This window comes from Ranitomeya imitator, chromosome 5, assembly GCF_032444005.1.
Source record: "Ranitomeya imitator isolate aRanImi1 chromosome 5, aRanImi1.pri, whole genome shotgun sequence".
NCBI classification, from domain to species: Eukaryota; Metazoa; Chordata; class Amphibia; order Anura; family Dendrobatidae; genus Ranitomeya; species Ranitomeya imitator.
Genome location: NC_091286.1, coordinates 182,549,976 through 182,571,544, shown reverse-complemented (window position 1 = coordinate 182,571,544; position 21,569 = coordinate 182,549,976). Strand labels below are relative to the sequence as shown.

The 21,569-nt window shown below is 46.0% G+C and overlaps 1 protein-coding gene across 3 annotated transcripts in view; it reads left to right on the top strand.

Annotated features, from left to right (window-relative positions):
* The first annotated feature begins 10,046 nt into the window (after positions 1-10,046).
* The window catches only part of TMEM242 (transmembrane protein 242), a 564,077-nt gene continuing 552,554 nt past the window's right edge, over positions 10,047-21,569 (top strand). The window contains exon 1 of one of the 3 annotated variants that reach the window (XM_069769393.1): positions 10,047-10,229. In XM_069769393.1, coding sequence (XP_069625494.1) covers positions 10,133-10,229 — 97 coding nt within the window. In that variant the 5' untranslated portion in view covers positions 10,047-10,132. The remainder of the gene's footprint in view (positions 10,230-21,569) is intronic. The other 2 variants (XM_069769395.1, XM_069769394.1) reach the window with 2 other exon arrangements.

Below are 21,569 nucleotides of genomic sequence, written 5' to 3'. Positions count from 1 at the left end.
CATGTATATGCCTAAAGAGAACTCAGCACTCAACTTAGGATTATGGGATGAACTTCTGTTTATTCGTAGTACCAAAAATAAATGTTTCGGTCCTGAAGACCTTCATCAGTTACGTACTAACGTAAGAAAAGATGGTGGGTGATGAACTGTGGTGAGTCCAAAGGAGGTCTTTTCTCTGTATTTATAGTAACCCCTTCTGGTCGGATCCGGGAACATCCGTGCTGGTTGAAGAGAAGCCGAGGATGACGCGGTGTCCACACGCCGTCACTCTCACTGACAAGCGTTGGACACCACGTCATCCTCGTCTTCCCTTCAACCATCACGGATCTTCCCGGATCCGACCAGAAGGGGTCCCTACTCTAAATACATGAGAATGAAAAAGTTGGTGCCAGTAAAGAGGTGCCAGAGTAGGTTTCCACACCGTAGTATATAGCAAAAACTCAGCACTGAACTTAACGTAAGACAGGTGATTTAATGATGTCCACAAAATAACAAACATTTCGGTCCTACATCCGGACCTTCATCAGTTACTACCCGGTATGAACTAATTTAAGAAACATTTAATTCCACAGGGGTTACGTATCCAAATGTTCCCTTCCTTTCCTGTGACTGATGATATTTTTTCCTCCAAATGGCAGGAGGTTTGTACTAAAGATTCATTTCAATTTATGGAACTGCTCATTGATCTTAATAAATCGGTCTCTCTGTTGGAAACCGAAATTGATTGTCTTTACCTTGATTTTAAGAAGCTGGCTACTACAGAAGGTCTTACAGCTTTTAACAACATGATGGATAAAAATTCTGCAGAGTGGGAGACAAAGATTAAAATCATTCACGCTAAAAAAAAAATTCCGTGACAGCACTGACTTCCAACGCAAACCAATCTATAGGTGGAGACGGCCATTTAACACAAATAGGAATCACAGATCCCCTTCGGTTTCCTCTTCTGGGGAAGCATCAGACACTTCCCAACGATCTATGCAAACTCATTTTGTTAACTCTGGAATGAGCAAGTGGGACCAAAAGCCGTCTAATAATAAACGTGGACCTGCCAACGTACAGAAAATGGATACCCTTAAAGGGGAACCTGTCACCCTCCTCAGGCATTTGTAACTAAAAGAGCCACCTTGTGCAGCACTAATGCTGCATTCTGACAAGGTGGCTTTTTAGTTACAAATGCCTGTATATGCTGAAATAAACACTTATAAAAAGTGCCACCACATACCCTGAATCTGTCCCGGAGCATTTATTATGAGCATGTTCTTAGCCCCGATGAGTTTTCCCTACCTTCTAACGGCTTAACATTTTCCCCCAGCATGCAAATTGATCCATTTCTGACCTTAAAGGACCTACAAATGTTTGCACGGTCCCTCCTTTTTAAAAAATGGCACCATAGTGAAGATATTCAGCAGGCCTTCACTTTACCTGAAGAGCAATTGGCCTTGCAAACTCCGTAGGTGCTGGCATATGAACACACCAACCCCACCTTGGGTAGGTAACCATTCTCTCTGCGTCCTAGGTCCACCAATTTCCCGCCCTTGTTGTTATGCCCTACTGTGGAGATCTTTGTCAAGCTTGTTTCTAACGAATTTAATAGGATCTCCACTTCTTCTTTCGGTAACAATCTGTCTAGGACAGAATTAACAGGTCTTAAAAGACTAAAACAACTTAAGGATGTAGTGATTAAACCGGTAGACAAGGGCGGGAATATTGTGATTTGGCCTTCTAACCTATATCTAGCCTAGGCCCATCGTATGCTTAGGGACCCTCTTTGCTATAAAAAATTTACTTAATCCCCTTATTTCTTACAAGGAGTAACTAATTAGAATCTTGTACAGGGCTATAAGTGGTGACGTTATAACTACAAAGGTACGGGACGTTTTCGTGGTTAAGGACCCTCTTATTCCAACATTGTATCTCCTTCCCAAGGTACATAAGAACCTGCAAAACCCTCCAGGTAGGCCAATAATCTCTGGGGTGGGTGGGCTTACGGAGGACATCGGCAGGTATATTGACTCGCTTCTCAAGCCCCTGGTGGAGAATATCCCGTCCTATCTGAAGGATATTTCAGATTTCATTATGAAAATTGAGCGGTGACGTATATATCCGTCACTTGCGCAGGCGCAGTTCGTGGCCTTGCGGACACAAACTGCTCCTGCGACACTGCCGCGGTGCCTTATGAGATTTAGGGGCAGCGGCCGGAAGTCCCAACTGCCGATTATATCCAGTATGTAGATTGGTCACACAGAGGACACAAGATCTTTCTGATCAAAATGTTTTGAAATGTAAAAATAATTTAGAAATAGTTTTTAATTCCCACACTTTGACAAAATAGGTGTGGTGTTGCTGGAGGGAGGGAAAAAAATTATTTCTGTGTGGCCTGTCTGCATGGAAATTCGACAGCCAATTCAGTAGCCAGCAAAGTGAATGGGATTGCAAGAAATCTCATCCCCATGCCTCGAAATTTTTTTGTACAGAATCAATGTGGAATTTGACATTTGCGACACCACATGGTTGGGAGGGCTCTACAGAATGGCGGCTCCACAGTGTCACACCCAGGAGCCGCCGTGTGCAGACGTTTATCTTGGCGAACATCCATGTCGCCGGGACACTGCTTCATGTGTGACCCGTCAGCAGCGTCACCGGGAGCCTCCACAAGTAATTACTTGTGGAGGCTCCCGGTGACGGTGGAGGCTGCGGCAGTCACCTGGCCCCTAAGTAGGTTTCCAGGTAACTGCGGCATCCTCCACACACCTTGGAAACGCCAGTCAAAAAGGTGACAGCAGTGGGCGGGATGGGGGTGACACCATGATACTCTGACTCCTCACCTTCCCTTTAAAGTGGTTGTCCAGGACTTTAACGGCGCTAAGAAATAATTGTGTGGCGCCCCCAGCATCAGCAAATCTCCAGGGAACATGATTCAGGTCGGATTTTACTGATTTAAGGGCACAAAAGTTCTAAGTTTGAAAACTGTAAAATTTAAATTTTTGCAAAATTTCTGGTTTCAGAAATAAACGCAAGTCATATCGCATAAATTTTACCACTATCATAAAGTATAATATGTCACGAAAAAACAGTGTCAGTATCAGCGGGATCCATTGAGGCTCCAGAGCTACAACCACAAAGGGACAGTGGTCAGAAATGTAAAAATTGCCTTGGTCAATAAGGGGTTAACATTGATAGCCCGTCTTTACCACTGGTTACACCTGCCATCTTGGTTGTTAGCTCTTCCCTGGTGTCAGCTGGAGCTGCTCAGTCACCGACACCCACAGCACAGCGGCGTCACCGGAGTCCAAGGTCGGGTACAGCACGTCTTTCGGCGGAGCTGTGCAGCACAGGGACTGACAAGTTCCATCCAACAACTTAAAAGGCGGAGGTGCCGGTGTCGCACCCCCACAGATGACATACTCTAATGAGAGACCATCAATGTCACAGTCATGGACAACCCCTTTAAAGAGAACAGTTCAAGGGATGAAAGCTCATGCCCACCATGGTAGCGCCTCCAATGCTGCTGCAGCAGATCAGCACCACATCGTCGGCCGTACTGATGACATCTGTACACAAGAGACCCGTGAGGACGAGGACCACGAGCCGCTCGTGTTTATATCATGGCAGTTGTGAAAATGCAAGAACGGGGATGTTTCAATTCACTGCTTGCAAGCAGCTACAAAGAGCCATTACTTACGCTCCGCCAGCTGGGCCCACCTTTATGACACAGTTCTAAAAAGTGCAAAGGGCTTAGCGGGAGGGGGGAGTCTGCAAGCGGTTTAATTAATTAATATAAGCCATAAACTTGATGTAAATTATCTAACGCTGAGGACACGGCCCATTACCGAGAAACCAGCGACTCAGTATCGCAAAAACATAGAAAATATAAAATATTATACAAAAATGACTAAATACATATATAAAGGAGAAAACCATGGAGCACATAGCGGCGCTCGCTTCTCCAACGGAGCAGATGCGACGTGGAGTCTCCCAACTTCCGAAAGTAGTGGTTGAGTTTCTCACTGAGCTTCTCCCGCAGCTGTAAAGGAAATGGAGGAAGACATTAATGGTGCACACATGGTCTGAGCCCGGCTGCCATGGCTCCAATCCCTCAGTTTCTGAGTGTGGCATTACGTCACCATGAATGACATCACCCTTAGTCACGACGGTCATGTGATGTGAATTCTTACCATAAACGGTCAGGGAGTCCAGGCGCATGCGGAGGACAAGCTTTGGCTTTGCTGGTTCTCATCCTTAGGCTTCAGACCCATTTACGATAAAAAAAAAGTCCGATTTCCAGACAGAAAAAAAGAAAGAAACATATGCGAGTGTCATGCGAGGTCAATGCGATTTTTTATCGCAACATCCGTATGCAATGCAATTTGAACATGAGCTTTTACATACAGCAGTTCTCTGTAATTTACACATCATTTTAAGGCCGGCGTCACACTAGCGAGTTTTACGGACGTATGAGCGCATAAAATACGTCCGTAAAACACGCATTACACATGGCCCAATTATTCTCTATGCCCCTGCTCCTATCTGCCGTATTTTACTGATCCGTATCATACGGCTTTCTACGGCCGTAGAAAATCGCAGCATGCTGCGTTTGTCACCGTATTGCACAAAAAAAAAAAAACGCCAATGAAAGTCTATGGAAGCCAGAAAAATACGGATTACACACGGACCAGCAGTGTGACTTGCGAGAAATACGCAGCGGTGTTAGAGAAAAAAGCCGGTAATTCAGTGCGGTGTACAGTAAAATCACACTGACAGCTTACAGTAGAATAGGTATGTCAGGATTCCCCTGACCGCTGCCAAATGTCAGGATTCCCCTGACCGCTGCCACCAATTTGTCACAATTCACACCGTGACCGTCACCCCTATGTCACGGGTCGGGGTGGCTTTGGGCCAACAGATGGCTATCACATGTGCATGGGGGCTTATCTTAGTTATCCCTCCACTGCTAACAATGTGATGAGAAAACACACACAAGGCTATTGACCTCTTAGTTTACAGCAGGGGCTTATGCTAGGTATCCCACTGCTTTCAATATACCACAAACTGCAGGGATTTATGTATATCCCGCTTACAGTTCCACTTAACACTTACAGCTCTCTGGCACCCCCCTTACTCTCAGGTCAGATTAGGTACTGCACCCTGGGTGATTAGTCGCCAGAAAGGCTGCCTGCTATGTACTGGCTATTGGGCACGCTGCAGCGACGCGATAAACTACTCCCACTCAGGCAGGAACAATAATTATCAACGCCGCAGTCGCTTCAGCATAACCCAAAAGTCAGCACCCTCTCTCTGCCACCAGCTTCGATTAAACGGGTCTGAAGCTAACCCAACACAACAGTAGCGTATTTCCCTTCAGAAGACTTAGGGTATGGTTTAGAACAGGAGAACGAACTAATATTAAATATTATATCACATAAAAATTAGGCAGTGCTTTATCAAAAATATTTTATAAAGATGTTACAAATGAGACAATTGCAAATATGTACACGGGTAATTATACCATAAAGGGAATAAAGGAGAAAAGATAACACTCACATGTTCAAAGCATGGCAGGCCCCCAGGCTAGGCCAGTTTTCCATACGTCCCAGCTCATGGGATGTGCTCAGCTCTTCCAGGAAAATAGGACAAGAAGAAAGCTGGGGATGTGTGCAGACAGTTATAGCCAAGCCTGTAACATCCCAGAAAGGGGTTGGATCACCTCGTCCCTCCTACCTCTTCAGTTAACTCATTTTATTCTAATCTATATCTCATGTCGATAACTCCGCTACAAAACATGTCATAGTCCTAACAAACTCATCATTCATCTCGGATTAACGTGAGCATGCTAATGAGATCAAATATGTCCTATCTGGGATACATATTTACAGAGAAAACCCTACTTCTTTACCAGACGGAGTTAGAAGCCCGAGTTTCAAGGGATGGGTAGATACACCGAGTGGGAATACGAATATATATTTTCGTGTTCTTAACGTAAACATTGTGCATAATATCGTACAAAAACCAAACAAAGAGTCTTTCATGAATTTTGGAGCCATTTTTCCAGTTCCAGCTGGAGGAAGATTCTAACCTGATCGTAAATACCTTTCGGCTATAAAACTCCCCCCAGTACATTGGCAAAGCAGCTCTTGGCTGAATGAAAGGGAAGGGGGGCTTGGGAGTTGAAAGTCAGGAATTTGAAGCTACAAACTGTTGCAGCATCACTCCAAGAAGGGGGGCTTAGCCCACGCAGGCTAGCAAGAGAACTACTTATGATATTTCATACCATATCGTGACAAGGTAGAATAAATGTGTACACATACAGTATATATATATATATACATATTCTATGTCAGTGAGACACATATATGTATATATATTATTATTTCATACAGCGCGAGATAGCTTTAAAGCCGGTAATTCAATTGCCGGCTTTTGCTATCTCCTTCCTAAACCCGACATGATATGAGACCTGGTTTACATACAGTAAACCATCTCATATCCCCATTTTTTTTTTTGCATATTCCACACTACTAATGTTAGTAGTGTGTATATGCAAAATTTGGCCTTTCTAGCTATTAAATTAAAGGGTTAAATGGCGGAAAAAATTGGCGTGGGTTCCCGCGCAATTTTCTCCGCCAGAGTAGTAAAGCCAGTGACTGAGGGCAGATATTAATAGCCTGGAGAGGGTCCATGGTTATTGCCCCCCCCCCCTGGCTAAAAACATCTGCCCCCAGCCACCCCAGAAAAGGCACATCTGGAGGATGTACTGTACATTTCTTTCCCACTGCCGCCGACTGCACAATCCAGGAGTATTCGGGCCGTATAAGCTGCAGACAGGTCAGACACGCCAGGTATGCATTCACTTGGTTCTGAAGACCATTAATGGTTCGGACCTCTCTGCTGAGATGCATCCTGTACACAAACATCACGGTGCCGGCTGAGGAAGGAGACAACGACATTCAGCAGAGACAGAAATCAAAAGAGGAATGGAGATCACTAGAGGGGACAATCTCAAATACGACGGATAACTACCTGACCCCCCAGTGTGCCCCCCCTCTGTGTGCAAAGACAAATGGAGGGGCATCACATAATGTCCAGGAGGAATGTACAGTACTAAAATTAGCGGCTCCAAAATTTGTAATAGAATCTCTTAGTAGAGATAAGATCAGAAGAGTAAAACCCCCCGATACCTTTCGGATAGTTGTGCCGATGAATATGGAAAGCATACAGGAGCTTGTAGTAATTATGTGTCAGCAGATCTGCGGCTCGAGCCCGAGCTTCAATGATGCTCACAACCTGAGGGAGACACAGCAGTGATATACAGCCGGCTCGGTAAAAAGACGATGGCTCCAGCCGGGCGACGCTCACCTCATTGTAAATTCACGTAAGGGAATTCCACAGGTTCATGGAGCTGTGAACATTCACACAGGATGATGACCAGCTGCCGAAGGCAATCCAGCTGTCTGCAAAAAGGGGGGACGGGGGATGAGGAAACAACCAGCCCCTAATATTCCAGCACTTCTGACCGCAGCGTCTATCTGGGCACCTACTCTGGCTAAGTGATGGTTAAAGGGAACCTGTCACGTTGTTTTGGCCCTGTAAGGCCTCTTTCACACTTCCGTCTTCCAAATCTGCACAGGATCCGTCAAGAAGTTGAAATGACGGATCCTGTGCAGATTGTGGAAAACGTGTGCACTGGGCCCGTTTTCCTGACAGACCCGTCGAGGCTATGTGTACATGTTGTGTAAGCGTCTTCGCAGCAGTTTCCCGCTGTGAAAACGCATACACAACACAACCCAGGTGAAAAAAAAAAGAATAAAAAAAGAAGATCGCAAAATTCTTACCTTCCGGCGTCCCGTGCAGCGTTACCGATGCCCCCGGCAGCTAGCGTTGCCAGTAATGCATTGCGGCAATAACCCAGAAGACCTAGCGGTAATGCGGTAGATAAGCCTCCGATCAAACCTGAAATAGAAGAAAAACAAGATTATAGTCACCCAGGAGGGCGGGGGGGGGGGGGGCTGTCCCGTTCGATGGGCATCGCGGTCCAGAGCCTCCCATCTTCATACGATAACGTCCTCTTCCTTGCTTCGTGTCGCGTCTCCTGCGCAGCCGTACTGATCTGCCCTGTTGAGGACACAGCAAAGTACTGCAGGCGCAGGGCCTCTCTGACTTTTCCAGGCACCTGCGCACTGCTGTAATTTATTGTGCACTGCACTACGGATCCGCTGGGAATAAACGCAACAGATTACTACAGGCAGAATACGGATCCGCTGGGAATAAAGGTAACAGATTACTACAGGCAGAATACGGATCCGCTGGGAATAAAGGCAACAGATTACTACAAGCAGAATACGGATCCGCTGGGAAAAAAGGCAACAGATTACTACAGGCAGAATACGGATCCGCTGGGAATAAAGGCAACAGATTACTACAGGCAGAATACGGATCCGCTGGGAATAAACGCAACAGATTACTACAAGCAGAATACGGATCCGCTGGGAATAAAGGCAACAGATTACTACAGGCAGAATACGGATCCGCTGGGAATAAAGGCAACAGATTACTACAGGCAGAATACGGATCCGCTGGGAATAAAGGCAACAGATTACTACAGGCAGAATACGGATCCGCTGGGAATAAACACAACAGATTACTACAGGGAGAATACGGATCCACTGGGAATAAAGGCAACAGCTCACTACAGGAAGACTACGGATATGCTGGGAATAAACGCAACAGATTACTACAGGGAGAATACGGATACGCTGGGAATAAAGGCAACAGATTACTACAGGCAGAATACGGATCCGCTGGGAATAAACGCAACAGATTACTACAGGCAGAATACGGATCCGCTGGGAATGAAGGCAACAGATTACTACAGGCAGAATACGGATCCGCTGGGAATAAAGGCAACAGATTACTACAGGCAGAATACGGATCCGCTGGGAATAAACGCAACAGATTACTACAGGCAGAATACGGATCCGCTGGGAATAAACGCAACAGATTACTACAGGGAGAATACGGATCCACTGGGAATAAAGGCAACAGCTCACTAGAGGCAGAATACGGATATGCTGGGAATAAACGCAACAGATTACTACAGGGAGAATACGGATACGCTGGGAATAAAGGCAACAGATTACTACAGGCAGAATACGGATCCGCTGTAAATAAAGGCAACAGATTACTACAGGGAGAATACGGATTCGCTGGGAATAAAGGCAACAGATTACTACAGGCAGAATACGGATCCGCTGGGAATAAAGGCAACAGATTACTACAGGCAGAATACAGATCCGCTGGGAATAAACGCAACAGATTACTACAGGGATCCACTGGGAATAAAGGCAACAGCTCACTACAGGTAGAATACGGATATGCTGGGAATAAACGCAACAGATTACTACAGGTAGAATACAGATCAGCTGGGAATAAAGGCAACAGATTACTACAGGGAGAATACGGATCCGCTGGGAATAAAGCAACAGATTACTACAGGCAGAATACGGATCCGCTGGGAATAAAGGCAACAGATTACTACAGGCAGAATACAGATCCGCTGGGAATAAACGCAACAGATTACTACAGGGATCCACTGGGAATAAATGCAACAGCTCACTACAGGTAGAATACGGATATGCTGGGAATAAAGGCAACAGATTACTACAGGGAGAATACGGATCCGCGATCCTGAATGCGCGCTTCCTTACATTCGAAATGCGCGCCGAAAGGCATAAATGCGCGCTCCTGAATGCGCGCCGGCAGAAATGCGGGAATTGCGCGTCGGCACAAATGCGCGCTCCAAATGCGCGCTCCTGAAAGTGCTCCTTCCATATTGCAAGCCTGTCGACTCAGGAACAGAGCGCGCTCCTAAATCACCGCCTTCGATGCCCTGATGAACCAATCAGCGCTGCAGCTCACACAGACCCTGATGAACCAATCAGCACTACAGCTCACAGAGACTGCCACTCCCCTGACACGCCCACAACACATTCAACCTGCGAATTCAATAGTCCCGAGCCGGACTGCCCATCACTTTGACTGAAGGAGGTTCCGCCCCTTCTTGTGACATCATTACCTCAAGAAATCAACTCCGTTCTAGTCGTTACCGCACAGTGCGACTAGTACTGAAGCTAAAATGGAGGAACAGGGAGCTGTGCAGGCGGAGAAGCGTTGGGACTCCGGCTCTGAGCAACCGGCTGACGAGCAGGAAGAGAAGCTGCAGCTCATAAGAGGTGAGTCCTGTGTGTGCTGTGCAGCAGCAGGAGGATAAAGCGACCTGACATTCAGCTGCTAATAATGGTTTGTGAGACTGTCAGAGACAGCCCCGTTAGGCGATAGCACAGCTGATATAGCGATGTGGGATTGAGCTGCCACACGTCACACACAGTGTAACCTGGTAGCAATAGAGTCTGAATGAAATACACTGCCTGTTTTTCAATAATGTGCTAGTGGGACATAATATGGCCACTGAACAGAGCATAATACACTCATTGACTATTCTCAGCAGCAGGCTTCTGTCAGAACCCACTATAGCAGCCAGACTCAACAGCCCCCCCAATGGTATTTTCTGACAAGTTGTTTTGGTGCCCATTATCAAGTGGTTTTCTGACAATACATACAGGTGGCAACGTGACAAATCTGTCTCCAAAAAACCACAGCACTGTGTACATAATCTTTACTAAATATCACTGTAACCAGCTGCAGCAAATCACAAAGACTGAGAAATGGCATGAAAACACCTCCAGGTTAACGAGGCGGAAGTTGGTTTCTTATTCGTTCAGTTTCTTATTCGGAGCTGAAGTTGGCTTCTTATTCGGCAATTTTTTATTTTCTGTTTTTTGTAGGTTTAACAACAAAAAATAAGCATCGCAATAATAAAAGACAATGCAGTGAGGTGCCCTGATGTGAATACGCTTAAAAACGGCTACAAAAACAATAAAACTGGCACAAAAATGGGCATCTAAGTGGGCACCAAAGAGCGCTGAAGAAAGGGTTAAATACCTTTGGACCACTGATCTCACACTGCAGATATATAGAACAGGGAGCCGCACATCCAAACCAGTTATTTTCAGCCTGGCCCAAATGGGTTCTGGGCATCAGAACTGGCATCAAAGTGGGCAGATTTGAATAAGTAACTGATGTTTTAAGGGGTTAAATTCCTTTGGGCCACTGATACCACAATGCATACATATAGAACAGTGAGCTCCACATCAAAAACAGGTCCCTCCAGACTGGCCCAAATGGGTTCTGGGCATCAGAACTGGCATGAAAGTGGGCACACAGCCCATATTCGCAGATTTGAATAAGTAACTGATTTTTTTTTTTGGGGGGGTTATATGCCTTTGAGCCGCTGACCTGACACTTAAAATACACAGACAGTGATGCTGTGCATCAAACCCACGTCCCTCCAGCCTGGCCCAAATGGGTTCTGGCCACCAGAACTGGCATCAAAGTGGGCAAACAGCCCATTTTCGCATGACAGAATTATATCATGGGTGCGGAGAAGATGGAGAGCTTAATTTCTCCATCTTCCCCATTGTCTCTGTGTGCGTACATCGGACTGCACTACATTGTTGTACATGCACCCATAGACTTGTACAATTGTGCGTGGTCTGATTTGCAGAGACACTTGCAGCATGCTGTGATTGTTCTCTAAGGCCCCTTTCACACCAGGTTTTTGCCCTCAGGCTAAATCTCGCGTCACGCCGGAGCAACGGATTTGGCATAAATTGTGGAAAACTGATGTGACGGAGCCGATTTTTCGCCGGAACCATCTGTCTTGCATCCGTTTCGTCCATTTTTTTTATCCATTTTACAACGGATCTGGTTTTTAGAAACTCCCATGGGAGGCTCCCAAACGTGATTGGTTACTGAAAACCTATATATACAGTGTTCCTACAGCCCATCTTTGCCAGGTTGTAGAGGAGCAAGTTGCAAAGATGGAAGGCGTGATGGCAAACATTCTGCAAATTTCTGTGTATTTCACTTTTGAGGCAAATCGTTTGAAAGCGATTTTTCTGTAGAAGGAGCGAGAGAACAGCAGTTCATCATGCGTCAGTGTTTTTGGATTCGCCCAATAACAGCATAGAGAATGACGCGTGGGGTTCTTTCTACTTTATACATGGAGTTACGAGGAAACCCCGAGAAGTTTTTCAGATGCGTGGGGATGAAAGCAGAGAACTTTGACTTGTTGGTGGAGCGGATTGGATACCTCATAGCAAGAAGTGATACATATTGCCTCTTCTCAGTTTCACCACCGGAGCATCTGATGGTGACTCTTAAGTAAGCCATTTTTATTGTTTCTCCTACTGTTAAAGCACACTTATAACTGTAATGATGTTGCTGGTATTTTGTACTAATTTTTGTTTTGCTTTTTTTTTCTCAGATTCCTTGCAACTGGAGAATCCCTTTCGTTACTACATTTTCAGTTCAGACTTGGGATTTCTACAATATCGGGAATTGTGAAGCACATGTGCCATGCATTGTGGGGCTCTCTACATGGCGAGTTCATACCGCATCCCACAACGGAGAGTTGGCTGGAGATTGCTGTTGAGGGCACAGTAAATTACAGCAGTGCGCAGGTGCCTGGAAAAGTCAGAGAGGACCTGCGCCTGCAGTACTTTGCTTTTAAATTTTAAAACCCCATGTGTGTATTTATTTCATTAAAATACTTTATTCATATTGTGTGTGTTTTATTAACCATTTCGTACTATTGGATTAATAATGGATAGGTGTCATAATTGACGCCTCTCCATTATTAATCTGGCTTAATGTCACATTACAATAGCAAGGTGACATTAACCCTTTATTACCCCATATCCCACAGCTACACGGGAATGGGAAGAGAGTGGCCAAGTGCCAGAATAGATGTATCTTCCAGATATGCCTTTTCTGGGGTGGCTGGGGGCAGATGTTTTTAGCCAAGGGGGTCCTATAACCATGGACTCTCTCCAGGCTATTAATATCTGCCCTCAGTCACTGACTTTACCACTCTGGCAGAGAAAATATGGCAGGAGCTCACGCCAGTTTTTTTCCATGATTTAACCCTTTATTTTAACACTTAGAGCTCCCAAATTTTGCACACAGACACTTCTAACATTATTAGAGAGGGATATGTAAAAAAAAACAAGGGATATGAAAAGGTTTACTGTATGTAACCATGTGTCATATCCTGTCGGGTTTGATAAGGAGATGGCAAAAGCCGGCAATTGAATTAACGGCTTTTAAGCTATCTAGCGCTGTATTAAAAAAATAAATATATATATATATATAAATATATATATATATATATATATATATATATATATATATATATATATAATCTCACTGATATATGTATATTTTCAAGCATATTTGAGGCCATGGATCCATTCTATGTCCATTTTGCAATCCAGCGAGAAAATCTCGCCATACGGGTGACACGGATAATTTTTGGAGAAAAAAATTGCATCCTCTCACTGAAGACTGATCACTGTTCAGGAACTTTTCAGCGTATTTCGGCCGTAAAAAATGGACCGATTTTAAATTTTTTTTATACGTTGTGTGTGACGCCGGCCTTACATGGTGGAACGCGCACATTCAGGAGTGTGCTCAGTCTGTACGGACTCGTGCGCCTGTGATATGTCAGCATCCCCGTCCTGCGCTATATACTGGGGTTCTTCTGTATACACTGGGTATGTTGCGCCTGTAGCTCCGTGTTTTGGCTCGCTCTTATCAAACAAGAAAAACAAGAAGCCATGTGACTGAAAGATTTATTTCTTTTTATTATTATAGAGATGGAGCCAGCAGCCAGTAATGGCGTCCAGCAGCAGCAGCAGCTAAAAGGTTAATATAGTAGCACTGTAAGGTAGCTCTTGTATTACTATATATAGGTAGGTAGTTCCTGTATATTGGTAGGTCTGTAGCATTACTGTATACGGTATGTAGTCTATTAGTACGTTATATCGTTATATGGGTAGAATATTGAAGTACAGACCTCACATGAAGGGTGCTTTCAGAGTATCGTTATTGTCCCATGTAGCCCATTTGCATTTAACCCCTTAGTGAGTAGGCCTGTTTTGGCTATAAAGGGAACCTGTCACCTGAATTTGGCGGGACTGGTTTTGGGTCATATGGGCGGAGTTTTCGGGTGTTTGATTCACCCTTTCCTTACCCACTGGCTGCATGCTGGCTGCAATATTGGATTGAAGTTCATTCTCTGTCCTCCATAGTACACGCCTGCACAAGGCAAGATTGCTTTGGTGATTTTACTTGCATCTGATTGCATCCTATCCAGACGTATGTGCAACTCAAGAATGCTGTTGAGCAAATTAAATCCTGCAGTCATTTGCTCAGACAAGTTTCAGACAGTTCTTGAAGGCTGCATTCAGATGCAAGAACTTGGGCTCATAGCTCTTTTCCTGACCCCTCTGGCGCTGCCAGCAGCTTCAAGTAACTCAGTCGGCCACAATGCTCCAGCGCTGGTGGATGGGACCAAGGGATCAAATGTGAGGGAAGGTGCAGAAGGCTCGGGTCTGACGAAGTGTCCCTCGGTGGCAGTCTCCTGAGAGATCGCTTCAGAAGGGTTCAAGTCTGCATGCTCCCCAGTGCTGCAGACAGTGCTGTGGAAAAAAGAAAAAAAATGTATTTTAATATATTGATATTGCTTGGCCCTGGCTGAAACCCTAAAAAAAGTGTTAGACATGTAAACATTTTTTATTAAATGGGGTGGGTAATATTTACCTTCTGCTCACCATCGTCGACCGGAGGAACAACAGGGCTCTAGCATAGTTATATTTGCTCCTGCGTCCTCCCGATCCACTCGGGGCCTGCATCTTCTTGAAGCGATCCCTGATTGTGACCTCCACAGCTTGACAACTCTTTCATCTGTAAAGTGAAAGCACAAATTGGTTAGTATGCAGCACATTACATCCAGCAACATAACTGAACCGTGAATACTTACGTGCTTGATTCTGGACCCGAACATCGAGGTCCTCCTAGTTGTCCACAAGTTGTTGGCATACTTGCTCCCAGAGCCGACGGGTAAGGCTGGGGTCACACCTAACTTATAAAAATACGGTCCGTTTTTTACAGCAGAAAAGTTCCTGAACAGTGAGCCGTATTCAATGTGAGGATGCAAATTTTTCCCTTCACCATGACAGCACCGCACGTGAGAGATGGCATCCGCCCCCAGGAACAGGAAACCTGTAGCAGAGATAAAAGAATGGGGCGGCCCTTCTCTCCTCAGTTTGGTTTCCTGTTCCTGCAGGTGGACGCCTGTCGCAGAGCTCCTACCTCCGGAGGGATCTCCCTCTGATGATTCCGGTCCGGAGGCCAAGGTCCGCGGGGGGGCCAGCCATGCTCGGCGGCATCGCGTGCGGTGCTGTCCGGGTGAAGAGGCTGCTGTGTCCGCGCCTTCTTTCCCCCTTGCTGGACTCCCCGGCGACCGCTCTGTGCAGGAGGCTGGTCCGGGGTTTGGGGGCGTGTCCTTCACCGACGCTGGCGCCGAGGTAAAGGATGACGACTTCCGGTCGCAGGAAGGTGACGTCACACGCCGAGGGAGCCGGTGTGCTGGACATTTCCGGGTGGAAGTTGATCCAGAGGCGCGCACACCGCTCCTGAGATTAAAAAGCAGCAACCAAGCAAATTGCTGGTCTTCACAGCAAGTAATCAGCCTGCTAAGATGACCGAACCAGCGATGGATCTGGATACGAAGATATCTGATGAGGCACAAGCGACTGCGGTATCCGGGGTCCTGGAGGGGTGAGTGCCTTTGTAAGGCAAAAACCACACATACTGATACACTATACACTACATGTTTTTTAGGGGAGAAAAGCCACATCCAAGCAGAAAATTGGGGTCTGTGCCCTATGGAAAGACCCCCTCCCTAGCATATACAGCAAGAAAATCTGCCAGCCTTGCATTGACAAGACAGTTGCGGAAGAATCTTCTTCCCTGTTACAGAATATTAAGACAATAATACGGGAGGAAGTCAAATCGACAGTAAAGGAGCAGCTAAAACATGATACAGCGAAAGGAACCCCACCTCCCCCTCCCCCAACAAGTGAACAAGGGTCGACCGTCGATTCAGGGGATGAACCAGGAATATTAACCCCCTCTGATGCCTCAGACCTAGACTCCTCGGATAAGGAGTATGGCCACCCTTATTTCCAGTCAGAAGAGATTGGAAAATTGCTCAAACTCGTTAGAGCAACTATGGGGGTAGAGACTCCAAAAGAGCCGCGGTCAGTTCAAGACACAATGTTTAGTAATTTGGAAGGGAAGAAGCGTAAATTTTTTCCCTTCCATGAGAATATAGTAAATTTAATTAAAAAAGAGTGGAAAAAACCCAACAAGAAAATATCCATTCCTCAGGCCTTGAAACGCAAGTACCCCTTTGAGGAAGAAGTCTGTGAGAAGTGTGAGCCAGCACCTCTAAAGGGGTAGCGTTACCGTTTGAGGACATGGGAGCCTTAAAAGATCCCTTAGACAAGAAAGCAGATGCCTTTCTAAAGTCGGCTTGGGAAGCGGCGACATGGTCATTTAAACCCCGGGGTTGCTGCCACTTGCACAGCACGTGCTATGGTCAAGTGGTTAGACGAGCTAAGTGAACAAATGCCCAAGAGAGAGACTACTAGAAGCATTACCCTCTCTACAGGGCGCCGCAAGATTCCTGGCAGATGCTTCAGTTGATTCTGTCAGAGGCGCTGCACGTGCATGTGCTCTGTCCAACTCGGGTCGTAGAGCATTATGGCTAAAAAATTGGACGGCTGACTTCCAATCGAAAGTCATGCTTTGTGGTGTGCCCTGTGAAGGACAATATCTTTTCGGAAAGGCTCTAGACGAGATCCTTGAAAAGGCATTGGACAAGAAGAAGCGGTTTCCACCTCCTTCCTTTCCTAGGCGCCGTTGGGAAACATCTCGTCCGTCCTTTCGTGGATCCGGATATAGAGGGACCCGCGGCCGATCAGATGACAGGTCTAGTCGGGGCAGACCCTGGAAAGATCGTAGGGGATTCCTTTTCAATAAGCCTCCCCCCAAGTCGGATCACAAAAATCAATGACGCCAAAATCCCAGTGGGCGGAAGACTCCGATGGTTTGTCCACCACTGGGCAGCACTGCCGGCATCTCAATGGATAATCAACTTGTTGTCAGAAGGGTTAAGACTCAAGTTCTCCAGCCTCCCACCAAATCGTGTAAAAATGACCCAGGTGGCAGGAAGAAATCAGGCCACGCTAGAAAGAGAAATTCATCTCCTCATACAAAAGGAAGTCTTAATAAGAGTACCTTATTAAGTGATGGGGAAAGGGTTCTACAGCACCTTGTTGTTAACACCAAAACCAGACGGCTCGCTGAGAGTAATATTCAACCTGAAGGCTCTAAACCAGTATATTCAAATAGAAAAATTCAAAATGGAGACCCTGAAAACGGCGATAAAGGTACTCGATCCAAACTGTTACATGGCAGTAATCAATCTTACAGATGCGTACTACCATGTACCAATCGCGGTCCAACACCAACAGTACCTGAGGTTACTGGTGAATCTTGCAAACACCCCCACCCATCTACAATATCAATGTCTTCCCTTCGGGGTGGCTATAGCGCCCCGTGTATTTGCGAAAATCGTTTCCGAAGTGACGTCCTTTCTCAGGAAAGACGACATAATGCTGGTACCTTATTTAGACGATTTTTTGGTGATAGCAAACAACAAGGAAAATTGCGAGAAGACAGTCGCAAGAGTTCTGGAGGTGCTAACCAGGCTAGGATGGGTTATAAACCTAAAAAAATCAAGACTTGTCCCAACACAGACTCAAGAATTCCTCGGGATCCTATTGGATTCGGTCAAACAGGAGTGTCCTCCCACAGAGGAAAATTCAAACTATCCAACAAAGTACAACTTTTCCAGCTACAACAGACCCTCTCACTACGGAATGCAATGTCGCTTTTAGGAGTACTAACGGCAACAATTCCAGCAACTCGGTGGGCACACAGCCATACACGAGAGTTACAGTGGCAGATACTGACCGAACAAATGAGAACTCCATACAATCTGAACCGGAAAATTTGTCTATCACCAGAGGTTCGGGACTCACTAGAATGGTGGCTAAGGGTAGAAAATTTAAGCAGCGCAGTGCCGTGGTCAGTGCAGAATCCAGTAGTCCTCACTACCGATGCAAGTCCATGGGGATGGGGAGCACATTTGGAGGATCAGTTCCTACAGGGACAATGGGGGGCCTCAATGTCAGCAGCATCCTCCAATCTAAAAGAATTGTCGGCAGTAAGGCAAGCACTTCTTCACATAGGAGGAAAGATACGAGGAAGACATGTAGTGGTGTTGTCCGACAACAACACAACGATAGCCTATATAAACCATCAAGGGGGCACAAGATCCCCATCCCTTATGGCAGAAGCCAAGCAGCTTTTCATATGGTCCGAGAGCAACCTTCTGTCCTTAACCGGAACATACTTAAGGGGGTCAGAAAATCAGGTAGCCGACTTCTTGAGTCGGCATATATTACATCAGGGAGAATGGTCCCTAAACCAGGGAATATTTGGGAAAATCTGTGCCAGCTGGGGCGTTCCAGAAATAGACTTATTTGCCACAAGAGAAAATCGGAAGGTGAGGAGGTTCTATTCTCTGAACCCAAGAGAACACTAGGACGGAGTAGATGCGTTTTTATACCGATGGAACTTTCACCTGGCGTACGCATTTCCCCCGATACCATTAGTCCCGACAGTCCTCAAGATTCGGGAAGACAAGGCACGAGTTATCCTCATAGCTCCCTTTTGGCCCAAAAGGGCATGGTTCACGTGGCTCAGACGCATGTCTATCTCGGACCCGTGGATCCTCCCAGATGCCTTGGATCTCCTACACCAGGGACCAGTTCAACATCCCCAAGTACACGGGCTACATCTCACCGCCTGGAACTTGAGAGGGGGCTTCTAATAGCAAAAGGATTCTCAAACCCTTTGGTTACCACGCTGCTCTCTAGCAGGAAAAAAGTCACCTCAGAGAAATACCAACAAATTTGGCAAAAATTCCTGGAATTCTCGGGGCGACAGTTGTCCGATACAAGCCAAGAAGTGCCGGTAAAAGAGATTCTAGAATTTCTCCAAAAAGGGTTAGAGAGGGGGCTATCTACTAGCACCTTAAAGGTACAAGTCTCTGCCCTGGGTGCATTATTTGATCAGAAACTTGCTGACCACCCTTGGGTCTATAGATTCATCCGAGCCTCATTTGCATCTAGACCAGGGGTCCCCAACTCCAGGCCTCGAGGGCCGCCAACAGTGCAGGTTTTCAGGATTTCTTTAGTATTGCATCGGTGGTAATGTGATCATCTGCACAGGTGATGATTCCAACCCCTGTGCAATACTAAGGAAATCCTGAAAACCTGCACTGTTGGCGGCCCTCGAGGCCTGGAGTTGGGGACCCCTGATCTAGACCCTCAAAATTATTTCCTAAGGTGGCTCCCTGGGATCTAAATTTAGTTTTGAATGCTCTAACCATCACCCCTTTGAGCCTCTTGATTCTATTTCAATAAAATCCTTAACCCTAAAAACGGTCCTCCTGGTTGCCTCAACTTCAGCCCGTCGTACCTGTGAGCTGCAAGCTATGTCGGTGAACCCCCCTTACACTACCTTCCAGGATGACAAAGTTGTCATCAAAACCAACCCGGCCTTCCTTCCAAAGGTCAACTCAAAATTTCACAGGGAACAGGAAATTATTCTGCCCTCATTCTGTCCTCAACCAAAATCCCAGGGAGAACAAACCTTCCATTGTCTCGATGTCAAACGCTGCCTGCTTCAATACATAGAAGCCACAAAACCTTGGCGTCAGTCATCAGCCCTTTTTGTCGCCTTCCAGGGAACAAACGGGAAAAAAGGCCTCAAAGGCAACTATTGCACGGTGGTTGTGTACAGCTATCTCACTTTCATATTCCTATTCTGGTCAAGTTCCCCCACAAGGTGTTACGGCTCACTCCACGCGTGCTATTGCCACATCCTGGGCGGAAAGGGCTAAAGGTACCGTCACACATAGCGACGCTGCAGCGATACCGACAACGATCCGGATCGCTGCAGCGTCGCTGTTTGGTCGCTGGAGAGCTGTCACACAGACAGCTCTCCAGCGACCAACGATCCCGAGGTCCCTGGTAACCAGGGTAAACATCGGGTAACTAAGCGCAGGGCCGCGCTTAGTAACCCGATGTTTACCCTGGTTACCATCCTAAAAAGTAAAAAAACAAACGCTACATACTTACCTTCCGCTGTCTGTCCTCGGCGCTCTGCTTCTCTGGTCTGGCTGTGAGCGCCGGGCAGCCAGAAAGCAGAGCGGTGACGTCACCGCTCTGCTTTCCGGCTGACCGACGCTCATAGCCAGAGCAGGAGGAGAGCAGAGCACAGCGCTGGAGGACAGACGGCTGTAGGTAAGTATGTAGTGTTTGTTTTTTTACTTTTAGGATGGTAACCAGGGTAAACATCGGGTTACTAAGCGCGGCCCTGCGCTTAGTTACCCGATGTTTACCCTGGTTACCAGTGAAGACATCGCTGAATCGGTGTCACACACGCCGATTCAGCGATGTCTGCGGGGAGTCCAGCGACGAAATAAAGTTCTGGACTTTCTTCCCCGACCAGCGATCTCCCAGCAGGGGCCTGATCGCTGCTGCCTGTCACACTGGACGATATCGCTAGCGAGGACGCTGCAACGTCACGGATCGCTAGCGATATCGTCTAGTGTGACAGTACCTTAACACCTCGGTAGAACAGATCTGTAGAGCAGCAGTATGGTCTTCACCATCTACTTTCTTCCGACATTATAGGCTAGACTTAGGTCTATCAGATTTGTCTTTTGGGAGAAAGGTATTATCTGCTGTTGTCCCACCCTAGGAGTCTTCTATTTCTTCCTTTCACGTGCGGTGCTGTCATGGTGAAGGGGAAAAAATGATAATTACTTACGGGTAATTTGATTTTCCAGAACCATGACAGCACCGAGCTAATTCCCGCCCTATCTTGGTGATGGTTGTGTGATTCACAAAAAAAAAAAAAAAGGTTAATACGTATAAGTTATAAATGGACATATAATGGATCCATGGGCTCAAATATTTGTGATATATATATCTATCTATCTATCTCTATCTCTATATATATATATATATATATATATATATATATATATATATATATATATATATATATATATATATATATATATATATATATATATATATATATATATATATATATATATATATATATATCTCTCTATATCTATATATCTCTAATGGAAAAAACTGCCATGGTCTCCCCAGCAATTTTCTCCACCAGAGTGGGAAAGCCAGTGACTGGGGGCAGATATTAATAGCCTAGAGAGGGACCATTGTTATTCCGACCCCCCCCAGCTAAAAATATCTGCTCCCAGCTACCCTAGAAAAGGCGCATCTGTAAGATGTGCCTATTCTGGCACTTAGCCTCTCTCTTCCCACTCCCCTGCAGTGGTGGGATATGGGGTAATAAGGAGTTAATTTCACCTTGCTATTGTTAGGCTAGGTTCACATTGCGTCAAGTACATGGCGTTAAACGGATTCGTTAAACGCATG